General features: G+C 44.3%; 1 protein-coding gene across 1 annotated transcript in view; it reads left to right on the top strand.

Annotated features, from left to right (window-relative positions):
- The first annotated feature begins 1,286 nt into the window (after positions 1-1,286).
- Positions 1,287-16,015, top strand: part of grm8b (glutamate receptor, metabotropic 8b) — an 87,575-nt gene continuing 72,846 nt past the window's right edge. The window contains exon 1 of the mRNA XM_067234234.1: positions 1,287-1,820. Coding sequence (XP_067090335.1) covers positions 1,287-1,820 — 534 coding nt within the window. The remainder of the gene's footprint in view (positions 1,821-16,015) is intronic.

Here is a 16,015-nt window from a genome sequence, read left to right as displayed (position 1 = left end):
TTGAACAGTTTTACCACAATGTTGATCCCTAAATATTGTTCAAGCTTTAACGTCTGTATAATCAAATTTACCCCACATCATTACAAACACAGAGCTATCAAATCCACATAATTGGAAGTAGGCAATCTCAATGGACTTTCAACGGCTCGAAACAGCTTGGCTACAGCATTGCAATAAAATTGAGCATCGTAAAACCAGTAGGTTTTTTAAACTTAACATTTAAGACTGCATAAGAATCCCTAACAATTCCAAACAAAAGTATTCAATATGCAAATAAATGTGAATGTGCTCAAAAGTAAACAATGTAATTTGATACTTGTGGTCAATATACGGAGGGTAAGTATTCTAACTAATGAGATACATCACTCTATTACTACCTAGCAGTGGTACTGTTACTGACTCTGTGTGGTGGGTTGTTTTTGAATGCTATCAAGCTGTTGTACTCTATAACAGAAAAATAGATACATTGTTAGAAAAAAGTACCTGTGAGACTTCACTGAAGGCTACATGATGCCATAGGGAGTAAAAATAAATGTGTATTTAAATTAACATCAAGGCAAATGATTAGTCTCATTCCCAATACATCAGCTTATTGTATGATAATGCTGTCTTTGATGTTTTCATCCAGCATATTCTCAGTTTTGTAGCATTAGTTCATGCAGACGTGACAGCACAGTGTTCACTTGAAGACGTTTCTAGTTTCAAAGGAAGGTTCCCTGCAGTGTCATGTGTTTTTTTGTTTGTTTGTCTGTCTGTCAAGATGCATGTGTGTATATGTGAGAGAGAAAGAGAGTGAGAAATGCAAGACGGGGTAAACCAAATGCAAGGCATGAACCACTGTATCAGATTGTGTGCCGCATATTGTAGACATTTGTATTGTGTTATCCCCACCCTTGACTGTAACAGATGATTTCTTCTTCTCTTTCATCTCACCCAGCACAAACACGATGCTGTGAGTGCCTGAGATCCAGGATCTGTGAACAACATCCCTGTCGTGTCGGGCTCGAGTCGAAGCAGCCTCCACAGCACCGACATTGTGCTAACGCTCCATCTCCTACCCGTTCTCCATCTCCAGGGATGCTAGGCGTGCGTATCAGGGGCACTGTCCTTTCAAGAGGTAACCCCTCATAGGTGGCAACTCCCTCCCCTACCCTGCCTTGCCAAGTGAGGGAGGCACCCATGGTCCACCCTACCTCGTGCACCCACCACCACCACCCTCCAGAAACCTGCTCTTGGGCTACCCCAGTTGACCCCGCCGCCTTCGCCACAGTCCCGCTCCACACGCCATGGCTAGGGAGTCCAAGCCCCCCTCCCTCCCCCACCACTTCCTCTTCTTCCTGCTGACGGCCGAGTGCTCCTGGCTGTTGTCCGCCTCCCAGAAGCCATCGCTGGACCCCCAGCCGCCCGTGCAGGAGTACGCCCACTCCATTCGCCTGGACGGGGACATCATGCTGGGCGGCCTGTTCCCCGTGCATGCCCGCGGCGAGCGCGGGGTGCCCTGCGGCGAGCTGAAGAAGGAAAAGGGGATCCACCGCCTGGAGGCCATGTTGTTCGCCATCGACCTCATCAACAAGGACCCCGAGCTGCTGCCCAACGTGACCCTGGGGGCGCGCATCCTGGACACCTGCTCGCGGGACACCTACGCGCTGGAGCAGTCGCTCACCTTCGTCCAGGCGCTCATCGAGAGGGACGGCTCGGACGTGCGATGCGCCAACGGGGACCCGCCCATCTTCGCCAAACCGGATAAGGTCGTCGGGGTCATCGGGGCCGCGGCGAGCTCGGTGTCCATCATGGTGGCCAACATCCTTCGGCTGTTTAAGGTAGGAGGCTCCTTTAGGTTCTTTTGAGGTGCGTTTTGCCAATATCCCATGATTGTCTTTGTGTGCATGTGTTTGGTATGAAGAGGCTTGTTTAGCTGTAATCAGGGATTCCGAGGAATCAGGTGAAGTGGATTCGATTGTCTTATATAGATGTCCATTTGAAGAGTCGACCAATCAGAAACAGGATTGTTGTGTATAAGTTTACAAAGGACAACACTATTATACAGGCCAGATTCATTTGATTCTATATGAAAGGTTGTGATTCCATTGGGTTAACAGCGCTGGCTTAGCTCTGATGACTCTGATGGGGAAGGGACTTTCCTAGACTCTATAGCACTGAAGCAATATCTTTGTGCAGATACAACATTCCTTCTCCCAATGCAGTGGTCTGCCTTGTGTGGTAAACTCCAAGATGTTCTTGACGTCAATGTCGTCTTGTCACGCCATGTCACATTGCCCTACACTGAATGCATTGACACGTTAACACATGCACGCAGACATCATGGCTGCATGCTTGGCTTGTTCCCTATTGAAGCAGATAAAGCTGCATTATGACAGCTCATTAGTAGAGGAGTCAGTGCTAATAACGTTGTTTGGTGGGTTGGAAGATGTACGGTATGGTGTCCGAAATGAAGACTTGTACAATCATCCAAAGCCAGTACTAAGCCCTGCACAACACAGGAATTTCCCGAACAAGCTCTTTCTATTCTCTATACTATTCTCACAATAATGGCCTGCAGTATTGTCAAGTGTGAGACTGAGGAACTGGTTTGAGACGTTAAACATGGCTTACTACTGGAGTTCACTTCACTCTGAAGTGTTTTGAAAGAATTCAAGTGTTTTGTATATTTACAACTATTCACATCTGTGCTGTTAAGTGATCCTGCATGGAGGGCAAGGTAAACATACATATTCATAGGAATCAAGAGCAATGTGTTGCCCCTTGGTAGACTGTGGGTCTCATTGCGTTTTTTTTGGTCTTTATCTTTCTCCTTGTGTGTTCCAAGCACAGCATGTAAACGCTCAGTATAGCACAGACCTGAAATTCGATAGACGCATTTCTCAAACGGGCTCAGTGCCTCTTTTCTTTGTCAGCAAATGCATGACTGGGGCAGCTCGCGGAAATGAATAAAGATTGAATAAATATCTGATCAGCTGAGGAGAAAAGGTGAAAAGGGAGAGACAGACCCCCCCCCCTCCTTTCCCCACGCAGGGACAAATGAAAGGAGGTGGGACCGTCGCCTTCGAGCCGGGGCCATAAGCGATGGCTCTGCCGACCACATTAGAATACTGATGGAATTCCTTAGCAAAGCAGGCGGCTACAGAGGTCGAATTCAGAGGAGAGGAAGGGACTTGACAGGCTACATTTAAAGGTGTTGCCCTAACAAAGTGGACTGTGTAAGCCATCTGCTCGGGACACGATGCAGAGCGAACCACGTCTCCTTCATCCCGAGCTACTCAGGGCATCTGTTGCTTCCTTCCTGACCCCTTCTGGCTCTTCCCTCTTCATCACAGACACCTGGGGGATTTTTGGGAAAAAAAGAATCCAAAGTCCTCCATATCAGTGTCCTTTATAGGATACGTTGCATCCTGGACAAGGACGCTCACATTTCGCCCTCCATTGGCTCACATAAACAGACCAACCTCGCTTTCCTTATCATCGATTAGCGTGCTGAGGCCGACCCAATTACAATCCCCGTAATGGAATGGATATGCGCCGCAGCTTCATCCTGGACAAACAGAAGAGTGCTCCTGGGACTTAGTTTTCCCTAAGCAATGCTGCTGCAATCAGGTTTCATTCACCCCAATTCTTCCCTCTTAACTATCGGATCTGTGGTTTGTGGTGCTCGTTCCTTCATTGGGGTCTTAAACATTGCGGGTCTTAAACAGGCGAAAGGAAAGGAAACATCCCATGGCCTGTCAGTCCAAACTGTGCATGTGTGTACACGCACATGATGTCACTCTGCACCACATAATTAGAATTCTTAAGTCAGGAACTGTGCATAGGGGACTTGAATAATACCCGAGCAGATCCAGAACTGCCGAGAGAAGCCGCTGTCACGAACATGGAGATGATGTGATCAACGGCACATGTGAGCAGGCAGGCGTGGACAGACTGAGAGCTCCGCTGGTTCATGGCTGGGTGAGCTCGCAGAAGCCTGGAGGTGAGCTCCACGTTGATGTGGCCCCTCCCCTGTTCCACCGTGTCTCCTGACCCGAGCTGGGCTGACCTGTGGTGTGCGCTACATGTGCTTAATGTGTGAGCATGACTCAACCACTGAGGCTGTGTGTGTGTGTGTGTGTGTGTGCGCCATCCAGCTGAAACTGTTTTGTTGACAAGTTCAAAACAATGGTGATTATCTTTTGGCCCATTCAAGTTCCAATGTGACAGCAAAACTAAGGGTCCTTCATTTGGCCAAATACCCCGACTCTTTCATTAAATTCTTCTCTGCAACTAAATCATCTTGGAAAACTACCAAAACGCGTGATAACAATTGGGATTGTTAGTTACGAAAAAAAGAAAATTGACATGGGAGAATGGACATAATTCAGACAAACTATAGCTCAAGGCAAAGCCAGGGTATGTCACATGGTAAGAAAAATACCCGGCAATAAATCTGTAATGAATCACATGAATCATCTTTAACAATGGAGATTCCATGTTTGTTGAAGTCTTGCATGCTTGATGAGGTAGGAAAGGGCTCCCAAACATCAGTTACCTAAAATTAGCCATAAAGGACCCGAGGAAAAGATGCTGGATAGTGCTGATGTTGCCATTTTCTCTCCCTACCACCAGCAGCGTTGCGACACCACCACAGTATGAGAAGAGATTTCGCATCTGCTGGAGCTTTCCAACGTCAAACAATGTGTCTAGGGGGGTGCGATGTAACGAACCGTTACCGTGAAGGCCTGAGTGCTTTTTCAAGTGAGACAAGCGAGGCTGAAGGAGAGGAGAAGACCTATAAGCATTCAGCTTTTCACGTGGTAACGCCCCTCTGGTTCAACAGATGCCTTTTAAAAGGAAAAAAGGAAATAAACATGACATAACAACAACAAAAATACTTTTGAATAAATGTATTGTACAAGGGATACAAGACCAGCCTTATTTGGTCCTATATGACCACACATTTGACTATTAATGTTCTGTTATATTTATCAAGTAATATAGTATCTTAAATTGAAATAGTCTAAAACAGGCTCGTAGTTCGATTGACTGTTTATGAACGGTTGACTGTTTATGAATAATAAATGCCCTGGGTCTATGTCATCAGTAAGCATAAATAATGCTCACATATTAAAATCCCAATCACTGCCAAAGTCCCAGTATAGAGCTGCAGCACTGCAAAAGAAATATGCGGGATTCAGGATATTAAAGGATGAGTCGAATCAGATACTGTTGGTTAGGGAATATTTTTAAAATGTAAGTTTTAATTGTAATTGAGACGATCCACACAATGGTGCATCGCATTGCTGCCTTATTCCCTGCAGGACTGACCTTTGTCTTCCTTGTTTTTTGAATAATCATTCATCACCAAAATTCCATTTTAATAATGGTAATGACATTTTGTCCCTTGTTCCCTGCATAGGTTGACCCCTTGGATTATGTCATCAATGATGTCCCGTGGAAACATGACCTATCATCACACAGCATAGTATAACTCCTCCACAAATGTACTCACAAACACACTCCCCCCCCACCCCACACACACGCACACACACGTACCCCCCATCGACACACTCCCATACGTCCCCCTAACCAACACACGCAAAACACACTCACTCGAAAGCGTACTAACACAGCAAAAGCCACACTGAAGGAAAAGTTACACAAACAAGATGTGCCCTTGCATTAAAAATACTTTAACACCTTCTCCCGGGAGAGAATTTATAACTTTATTGATCAATCTATAGCCTTGAGGGAAAAGGGAATAATGATAACCTTTTGCGGTAATAAACAGTCACTGTAGCAACAGGGTTCTGTGAAGGATTTGGCTCTACAGTAACTCTCTCACTCTCTCCCAATACACAATCATTTAAACTGCTAATGATGATCATAGGTTTTAAGCATTGAGTGTTGGCAATGTTTACTTACTGTGTACACTGCACAGCGTGTCCCAGTGTACGTGCTGGCCCAAGCTGAGTGTGTATGTGTCTTTGTGGCGTGTGTGGTGTATGGATGTGTGTGTGCGGGGGGGCAACTCATCTTGCTTGGGAGTTAACGTGTGACGGCCACTGCCTGATTTCCATTATAGAATTAGATTGCTAGAGGTGTCGCAATGCAGTCTTAATCAATATACTGTCTGCACTCTTCCTGCAAGTATGTGTGTGTGTGTGTGTGTGTGTATGTGTGTGTGTGTGTGTGTGTCCGTGCGGATTTGGGACGAGGGACAGAGTATGAATAGGGAGCTGCTCCTCTATTTGAACATGTAATTGAGGTTGCACCAGAATCCTGTCACACTCCCCCCCCCCCCTTCTCCCCTTCTTCCACTGACCCTTCTAAAAACAGGGTAGACCATTTTGAATGTCATTATTGAGCCTTGTTGTCTTGGGTGAGTCTGGAAGAGGGCACCAGGAGCCCGTTCAATTAAGACATCTCACTAGGGTGGAAATGGTGGATTCCATGTCATGTTTTTATGTTTTGAAATCATGCCTTCCTACCTGTTCTTAGTTGTTGCTGGGGTTGTGTTGGCAGTGTCTTGACGTGTGGCTGTGGTTGTTAGTGAGGAGTTGCAGACACTGCAGGTTAGGCGGGTTCAGAGGTCCTATTCCTATGGATTGAACTTCCAGTTTAATTGGGCAGCTGAAATAAAGCATAGGAGTGCATTTTTAGGACACACAAGATCATTTCCCTGGCATTTTCTTTGTTCATAAGCATGCCAGGATTTCTAAAAATAGATAACATCTTTGAAAAAAGAAATGTGTTCTGCTTTCAAATGCTGTCTACCGTTGATCTCTGGAACCGCCCTTTTTTTTATCCGTTACGTGATTGGCACCCTAGACTTATGTCCCTCATTAGTCTCTCATGTCTATAATTAACCAGCCCCACAGGAAGTGGCAGGGGCCACCTTGACGCCTGCAGTTCATATCATAACCAGATTGATAGGAAATTTATTGGAAAAGCCTGAAATGCCACGACACCACTTAGATGTGCCGTGGAGAGTCAATCAAATTAATTATCTTCTCTGTTAGGCTATCACCCTGCCACCCTTGATGGAAACCCAGTGGTTGGGGATCGGCTAAACCCATTTGGATATTAGTTTGACGGCACCTACAGGCCTGTCTGGAGAGCGTCGCTTCTACAGGGCAAGAGCCACTCGGGTGCTTAGGGATTATTTTCTAAAGATGTTCAACTTATCTATTGTGCCATTCATGCAATATGGCGCAAAAGAAGAGATTACTGGGCAATATATGCGATGTGGCGAGCCAAAGATTTGTGTGTGTGTGTCTGTGCGAGAGAGAGAGAAAGAGCGGGAGAGAGATCGAGGGAGAAAGGGGGGGAGGGAAAGAAAAGAGAGATATAAAGAGATCCCTGTTGTTCAGCTGACTAAGCGGCTTGATCATTAATGCATGTCTTGTACACTGAGGGCTGAGATGATTTGTCAGCATGGTATCTCTCAGTCACAGTCTCATTGTTGCCCGTTTTGCCAAGACTACAGAATATACACTATTTATAAGTAAAGTATATACAGTCTATAGAATTAAAACCCATAACTGCTGTTCATAATATCAATCAAAGGCAGGTACAGAAATCTCATGGGATTCAAACGCTGTGTGACTTAAACAGATCAATAACCCACGGAAACACATGATCATTATGGACCTCCCAAATCTTTAATGTTCTTATATTCTTTTGGATAAAATAAATATCATGTTCATGTTTCATGTTATTCAATTGTAACTTGTTTAACTGCATGCTCTTATGGTTCTTCCCTTTGGCACTTATTTGGTTTTCCACCATGTATGTTTCATGTTTTGGCTGCTCGCAATGTTTGGGGCTATCTCGTTTGTTATGATCAGTGACCTATGCTCTTTTGTAAAGCTCTCTCTTGGATGTCGCTTTGGATAAAAGCGTCTGCTAAATGCATAAATGTAAATGTAAATATCAAACAATCAAAGCCCCAACCCCAACTCCACATAGGCAGTAACAACAAACTAGTAGGCGTTGCCCAATCCGTCAACAATGACTCAGCTACGCCTAAGCATGTAAACCTTTTACATCAAGTCTCTTGGCAAATGGATGGCAACATAATTTTGAGCCCATAGTAATTACTTTAAACGCACTGCGATTACACTCTCACTGGCCAGTACACAGAGGTGCCAGGATTGATAAATGTTCACCATGGCATAAGCCCTGCAATATTGTAAATCTAATTTCCATTTGCTGTAATGGGAATCCTCACTATGTAAGACATGCAGCACTGACTACTCGCATTGTCATTTCCTCAGATCTACACAGAGTGGGTCAATGGGGATCTAAAGTCCTCGCAAAACAATTGTATTTATGTGCGTGTGTATGTGTGTGTTAAGATAATCTCTTTCTATCGGTTTACTTTTGGCCTGTGGTTTTGCTGTACACAAGAATTCTCAACATATTGGATGGTATCCGGGATGAGTCATGCTGAACTATCAAGAGAATTGGAGTCATGCTGTTAACTGTGTGACTGAAAAGCTCTTTGGAAAATGACGTTTTATTTAGTAGTTTGTTTAATGACTCCGCAGTTTGCATACTAAATAGAAAGTATTAATATACCAGCTGTTTTTATGTAGCCTTACTCGTGGCCTTATGTAGCAGTGTCGATGGCTCTGTTTTTAACCTGAAAAGCAAGAGCAAAAATACTGATGGTCTTCAGGGTTGCACCATTATTCCTTTTATTGGAATCATTGAAGGCATATTGAACTGTGACATTTGGACCTCTGACAAACTAGTGCCCTTTCTGGCTCCGATCCCTCATCATCTGTAACGCCGTCTTCAATTTCGCGATGATATTGCGAAGCACCTCACCCCCGTAATCTCTCCACCGACCAGAATCAAATACCCGGATTAGCATGTTGAGGAGCATGCCGAACCCCCCTCCCGCCATCCCCCCCCCCCCCCCCCCCGCCACCCTCACACACACAGGACAATCTTCTGAGGCCCTTTTAAAACCGAGTCCCAGTCAAGTGTTGAGGTTCAGCTGTGCAGCCTGCGGGAGGACAACCACAGTGGGAGAGGGTTGTGGCATGTGCAGTCCCACTCATCCTCCTTGACTCCACAGGAAGATCCACCGTGTGCTGAAGAAACATATCGTTTTTGAGTCAGTACTGATCCATTCTTTTTCTCTTGAAGAAAACCCGACTTCTTTTTCCATGAGCCTTGGTAGCTTTGTCGGTGGTTGAGTCATTTCCCTAAATCTTGCGGGTGCTTTTCTGTTGCGTTTGTAGAATGTCAGTTTTATTCGAATGATACACAAAGGTTTCCTTCGATTTATTACACCCTTACCCCCCACATATTCTCGCCAATGCTGCAGTAAGTACATAAACATAAGCTGTCACTCGCTCTCCCACGCACCAGCTAAGGGTATGGAAGGGAGGAGTATGGAAATTGGAATCTTGCAGATGGGAGAGGTGTCGGAATGCACGCTTCCAGTTTCCAGCGTGACGCTAAGCAAACTGTACAGAATGTACAGTTTGTGCAAATGTGCAAATCTCGTGCCTCGCGCAATCTCACCTTGTGAGTGATTAATTCGTTTTAATAATTCTCTTTTTGTGCAACTTTGAAGTCTAGAATATATCAACTATTTGATGAATGTGACCAGTGTGTAGAAGACAGAACAGAGGATCATTAGCATGGTGAATGCTTGGGGGGGATTCATGAGTTGCAAACACCAAGCATCCGCTTGTAGCTGTTCCTAATATCGTTGATTACTCTAACAATGTTCTTGGATCTGGAGGAGGAGAATGAAATATGTATTGTTTATGGACTAGGATGTAGCCATCTGAGATGGTTCCTAAAATGACCTTAACATCCTTTTCTGAGGAGAATGTCAGGTCCAATCAGTATTCTCATCAAATATTGATAGGGTAAAAAGGCGAATGTGAAAATGATGCTGCCTTACCTATTACCGACTAAAAAATTAATCACCGCTTTCTAAGCATGAGCTCTGCTCTACACATCTGGGACTTAATAGAGTCTAAATTACTTGGTTGTTGAATAACAAATTACATTTCATTTGACTAAAAGATTGGGTTTTGTAGAAGGATGATGAAATTGAAAAGAGAGAATCTGTTCCATGCACTGGTGACGATGAGTACGAGGACGATTTGAAAATGGAAGAACTTTATAATGTCAAGATATTTTTAAATAAAAATGCACTTTCGCCTGTCATATTCTAAGGCTTTTTATAGACAAACACTTTTCATTTGAAGCAAGGCTTACTGACAGAACATGTTCTCTTGATTGCCCGTGTTCCACATCGTTGGACTGCAATACACATAGGCCATAAGATAAATAGCAAACTTTCCTTTTTATTCATTCTGTGACAGCTCTGTTTTCCGGTGAAGCAAACAATGCCAGCAATATGATTGTAAAAGCAATATACTGTACAGTAGGCCTTGTAATTCAGTCATGACAGAGCCGGTTTCCTTGCTTTGCGCATGTTCCTAAGACTGATTAAGGGAAGTGACTGATCCCTTGTTGCTGCTAATTCTGTGCAATCTCGCTGACGGTGAGAAGGTAATGCATCCTAAACCATAGACACAACCAGATATAACCAGATTACATACTTGCAAAGGGTTGATGGGGTGTGAATGAGGGATTTGCCTTCTGTAAATTAAGATGGGAAATTAAATTGAAACCTAAATCCGGAACTCTTTTCTATGCTCTCCATCTGCGAATTAGGAATGTTGCAAAAGCAATAAACTTTATTGAGGACAACAATTTGATTTTCCAAAAATGATTCCAGCTAATAACTTTTTTATTGTACAGTGCCAGGCAGGGCCTTTTTGGGGGAAGCTACAGTACAGTGTCAGACAAACAAGATGACAGAGACTAAAATGGTAGCGATCAATTACAATGATGCATCAAGTGAAGTACATGCAATGTATGTTACAGTTAACAGACATGACTGGTAAATGGATTACCAGCAAGATTGGTAGTGTAAATCAAACGAATATCAGAACTGGGGTTGAAATTCACACACAGTAATTGTATAGAAATTCTATAGCACTTCTCTACAGTGTATTTAAACAGCACCAATATGAGTGGGGATCATATCTGTTAACAATGGAACTACAGTTGTAGTCCCAGTCAACTGTAATGGGTTATATTCTCTGCAACAGTCAACATGGAACAGATTCACCTGAATGGCAATTAGTTTTACTTGGTTTGTTTCTGCATTATCACACAGAACCAATTCATTGAACATTCTAGTAAATGTACTTAAAGGGCCATACGCGGGAAAGCACACCAGGTCAGCATCACTGACTGTACACCCAGATATCACCTGCATTTTACCATAGATTAAGCCATAATCACAGAGAGGACTAAGGAACATTCCTCAGATCTCTCAGCATAATAGGGATTATCCCATCCCAGGCACTTTTAATACATCATTTCCTTCATTAATAAGACACAGCTACAGCCAGGCAGGTGTGTGTGTGTGTGCGTGCGTGCGCGCGCGTGAGTGTGCGTGAGTGTGTCATATGCTAAAATCTGGAGTTTCTGGACGGAGTCTGTACTTGGTGGGTCTCACACCTCATTGTGTAACCTACTGTTGCATTGCTGGTCATATGTGGATAAGTAAGGGTGAAGATGTGGTCTGATTGGTTGTTCTACAGATAATAGTGGGTATTAAGGGGTTTGTGAAGCATTGTTCTTGGGATCCTTCATCTCCTGAGGGCTTCTCCTCAGAACTGGCTTCTCCTTCTCCTTCCTCACCTCTTACTCTTTCTCTGATTTACAATAATCAAGGTAGAGTAGGTTAGAGTTAAAACCTTCATTGTAATTGTAATTTGTTTAATTCATGGTTTAATTAATTTGCAATGTTCTTAAATATCGATTTCCTTTCACTTACTTGGACCATTGTTGCTCTGATTTAACCTATAGTAATTCCAGAATATTTGGTTCGTATTCATACACTATTCCGTTTACCCCAACGTCTTTCGGTTGTCTGGCCAATAATGTAACCCCCTACAACACCAAGATGGACCCCTGGTCAGACAAGTCAAGGCTGATCACAGCTGTGAGAGCCTTCATTATATGCCACCCCTCCATTAAGGAGACCCATGCAGCTCTGATGGACGACAGCTCTGAGGGCCGTTACCCTTTGACTGAGTCCTCCAAGGGAAACCCCAAGCCTTTAAACACGTCTGGGAAGATTTAGAGTGCCTATTTCCCCCTGGTAACTGATGGGAAACTAACCAGCCTTCTATCATTTGCACGCAATAAAGATTTAATGTACCTTAATGTCTTGTTAACCACCATATATTGCTGGTAAGTGTGTATAATTATAGTGTAGCAGTAAAAGTAGACAAAGATGATTCAGAATGCGGTGTGAAAATGAACCAGGACACTAAGTGTGCATTTCCCATTGTGAAAGTCAATTTGGTTACGGGTGTAAGTATAGCATGCAGGTTTTGCGTCATGAATTTTCAAAATGTCTCTGGAGTTCACTGAGACTGACCTATGCAGCTAGATCACTAGCGTTGAGAGTTTTAAATTGGAGTGAGGAGTTGGGGCTGCGGAGGGGTCAGTTCCCCCCTCCAGACCTGTCACCCTAATGGGCTTTCTAGAAGCTCAGAGAGGGGAGGAATACTGAAGAGTGCACTGTTCAAAAGTTATTTTGGACACTGATTTGGTGATAATGACTTGCTAGGGCAAATATTTATCAACCAGGAACAGTAAAAACTATACCATGCTATACCACTATACCTTACTGCAGTGTTCAATATTGTACGACTGTATACTAACTATACCTGATGAATATTTGAGAGGCTAAGTTCAAACTAAAAGGCTTAAGACTAAAGACTTTGCCTCAGAGCACTCAGGGCATAGGAGGTGTTTGTTAAATATCCCCACTGTTTGCTTAGAGTCGTGTTATAACATTCTCACAGCTGCTAGTGGAGGTTCCTACCTCCCCAACACACACACACACACACACATTTCCACTGCTGTGATGTCTCTCAATCACTGGCCCACATCCAGACAGAGGCCCCTAGAGGTGGAAGGCCACATACTAACCACCACTCACCTCTACTAAAGAGCCATCAAACCCAATCCACAGTGCAGACAGAGGCCCCTAGAGGTGGAAGGCCACATACTAACCACCACTCACCTCTACTAAAGAGCCATCAAACCCAATCCACAGTGCAGACAGAGGCCCCTAGAGGTGGAAGGCCACATACTAACCACCACTCACCTCTACTAAAGAGCCATCAAACCCAATCCACAGTGCAGACAGAGGCAGAGCTGAATCATGCTTTGTAATAGGCCGGCCAGACATTGTAGACACAACCTCTCATCTCCACCCGAACCCCTGCCTCGCTGTCTTCCCCCTTTCCTCCTCTCCTCCTTCTATCTCATTCCCTCATCGGGGAAAGCTTTTAGATAGCAATGTTCGGATAGCTCATCCCCGTGCAGCGTCTTGAAAACCGCTAACATCCTCTGTTCAAAGACGTCTTCAAATTAATAATATACATGCTTCGCCTCTCTCTTTTATCTTGCGTTTGACGATCAGACTTGCTGGGGAGGAAAACAGTTTGGTCAAGGATGAAGCCGCGTGAATCCACCAGCGACGTGTTTGAAGTTCAAAAGAATGTGTTTGCTGTGATACTGTAGGTGCAATCGCTTGCAGTTTTTAATTGCAGACTGGAGCCTTGGTTGGAGGTAGTTATTAAATTAATATTATCAGGTTGTGAATTGCCGGGGGGGTATGGGGGAGGTTTCCCCCCCTCTGCTTTCGATACTCCCTTCTCTGTTCATTCATTTTCATCACCGGTGAGGATACATTTGATCCTTTTTCAGCTGTCTCCTGTATCAGAATCAGGCTATATGTGTGTGTATATATAAAAATGTGGCTCCTCATTTTAAGATGGGTCCCCCCCAAAATAATATTCTGGATATGCCTACCGATGTTGTTTTGGCTCCAGTCTTTCCCACCAGCATCCTTCCTTCAAACATCCTTCTGGGCAGAGCCGGTACCGACCACCTTGGGATGGGGAGTTGGCACGAAGCTTCCTGCCGGGCTGCTGTCTGAACAGCGGTGCTAATGTTTGAAGGCTCTTTAGCTCATCGTCGAGGGGAAAGTGGGGTCTTGGCTACGTGGGGTCTTGGAGGCGTTGGATTGCCTAACTGTGCCTAGACCCTTCTCCTCACCCTCGCAAACTGTTCTTTTTCTTCCGATGCATTTGGTCAGGACTCGCCTCGAGGGGAACCCTTTAACTGTGACTCACACTGTAGCAGCCCTGGTGGGTTGTTCACCTCTGACCCCCTGGGTTGCCGTAGGAATTATTTTCCCTTTAGGGTATAGATTACGGTTAATGTAAAGGAGCCGCAAAACCATTGTTTAGTCAGTGTTACAACCTTCTCTTTGGTTCGTCTCTGTCTAGGGAGAGAGACGGGCCTAACAAATAAATGCACCGTGTTTGGCAGGGGACAAGGCTGTGTGTGCCACAGCACAGCAACGTAGGCAATAATGTTTCAATACAAAAGGGAGATTTACGACAACTAAAAATTGTCATAGGGTAACAAGGGAACCATGAACGGTGCCAAAGAAAAGTAATTAATAAAAGTACCAAACTGAAAAACAGCCCTTTACTAAAAACATGGGCTAGCACGTATTCCATACCTAGTGTTATTCAACAAAAGTAATACTACATTATGGGATGTATGCCCATGGACAGCTTACTTATCCCCTTGGTCCTATACGAATGTTCAAACCAAACAGAAAGCACTTTACCACTTAAAGGCACAAACACTAAATGAGAGAGATGATATTTACTACTCACTCTGATACTTTCAACAATCAACGAACTACACACAGAACTAAGTCAACTCTCAACAGCACAAATACAGAATCAATCGGCTTACAAACAGAAGACAGGTGGGGCTTAAATGGAAGCTGGGAAAATAGCTGATTGGTCGGGAGCAGTCGCATGGCGTTGATTAGTTGAAGTTGAACAGCAAATCACAGGTGGACCCCTGAATGTATGAATGAGAGACAGATGAGAAACAGAAGGGAAGACAACACAACTATATGGACGCAGACAGAAATATATCAATGTGGCCGTAACACTCAACAAGGGATATTTGAACCGTTTTCTTTTTCATCGTGACCCTGGCCTTTGACCTTTGGTTGGTGCTAGCTCTGCGGTAATTATTGACTTCTCCACAGGCGTTACACTCGGAGAGTTGGAGCGGCTTGAAAGGTAATCCGATCCATTCTCTGCCCTCTCCCCCTTCTTAATTTCACTGGGGAATTCTGGAAAAGTCGCCACCTCCAGTGTTGCGGGGGAAAGTGCTAGATTTACACCCTCGAAAAAAGTTCATCCCCCTCCGAAGCTCATTCATCATAACCGCCAACAGATCCATTACTGGGCATCTCCATCCATTACATAGATCTGTTGTGTGAGTGAACTGTGGAGTCTAATCACAGGCAGTGGAACAATGTCGTGGGGGGGGGGTCACTGACATCAGACCTCCTAGACCGGTGTGCAGCAATGAGTTACAGAGAGGGAGTGTTATCTTGCACTTCTTAACACTCAACTTGTGAAACACAATCATTCTTAGACGGGGTGTCAAGATGAAACATCACGCCAGAGCGGAGAAGATGAACCAATGCGTTAGGCACGGATGGAAATAGTCATCGATTTAATGACACAGTCCCGTATTGTGGAAATGCAAGTGCTTTTAATGTCAGTTACCTCCCTGGAAAACAAGGTTATGAGTGTACTCTACCTTCCCCTGCGCTTCCATTATCTCAGCCCTACATGCAGTCTGCGGTGAACAGCATGTACGAGTTTGTTCACCTGGCGGCTTCACAGCTCTGTGTTTTTCACAGATTGGATGTGAGTGAATGTGTGAGAGTGAAGGTGGAGGAGAGCTGCATTCACACTCCTGAAAGTATACTGCATTTTTTATTGAATAGTTGCCAGGGGAGCACGGTATTGTGTGGTGCCTAATACAAATGCTTTGTATGCCCATTCATTGGAATATTGTT

This window comes from Osmerus mordax, chromosome 4 (genome assembly GCF_038355195.1).
Source record: "Osmerus mordax isolate fOsmMor3 chromosome 4, fOsmMor3.pri, whole genome shotgun sequence".
NCBI classification, from domain to species: domain Eukaryota; kingdom Metazoa; phylum Chordata; class Actinopteri; order Osmeriformes; family Osmeridae; genus Osmerus; species Osmerus mordax.
Note: the sequence above shows the minus strand (reverse complement) of the source record. Positions and strands in the feature narration are given on the sequence as shown.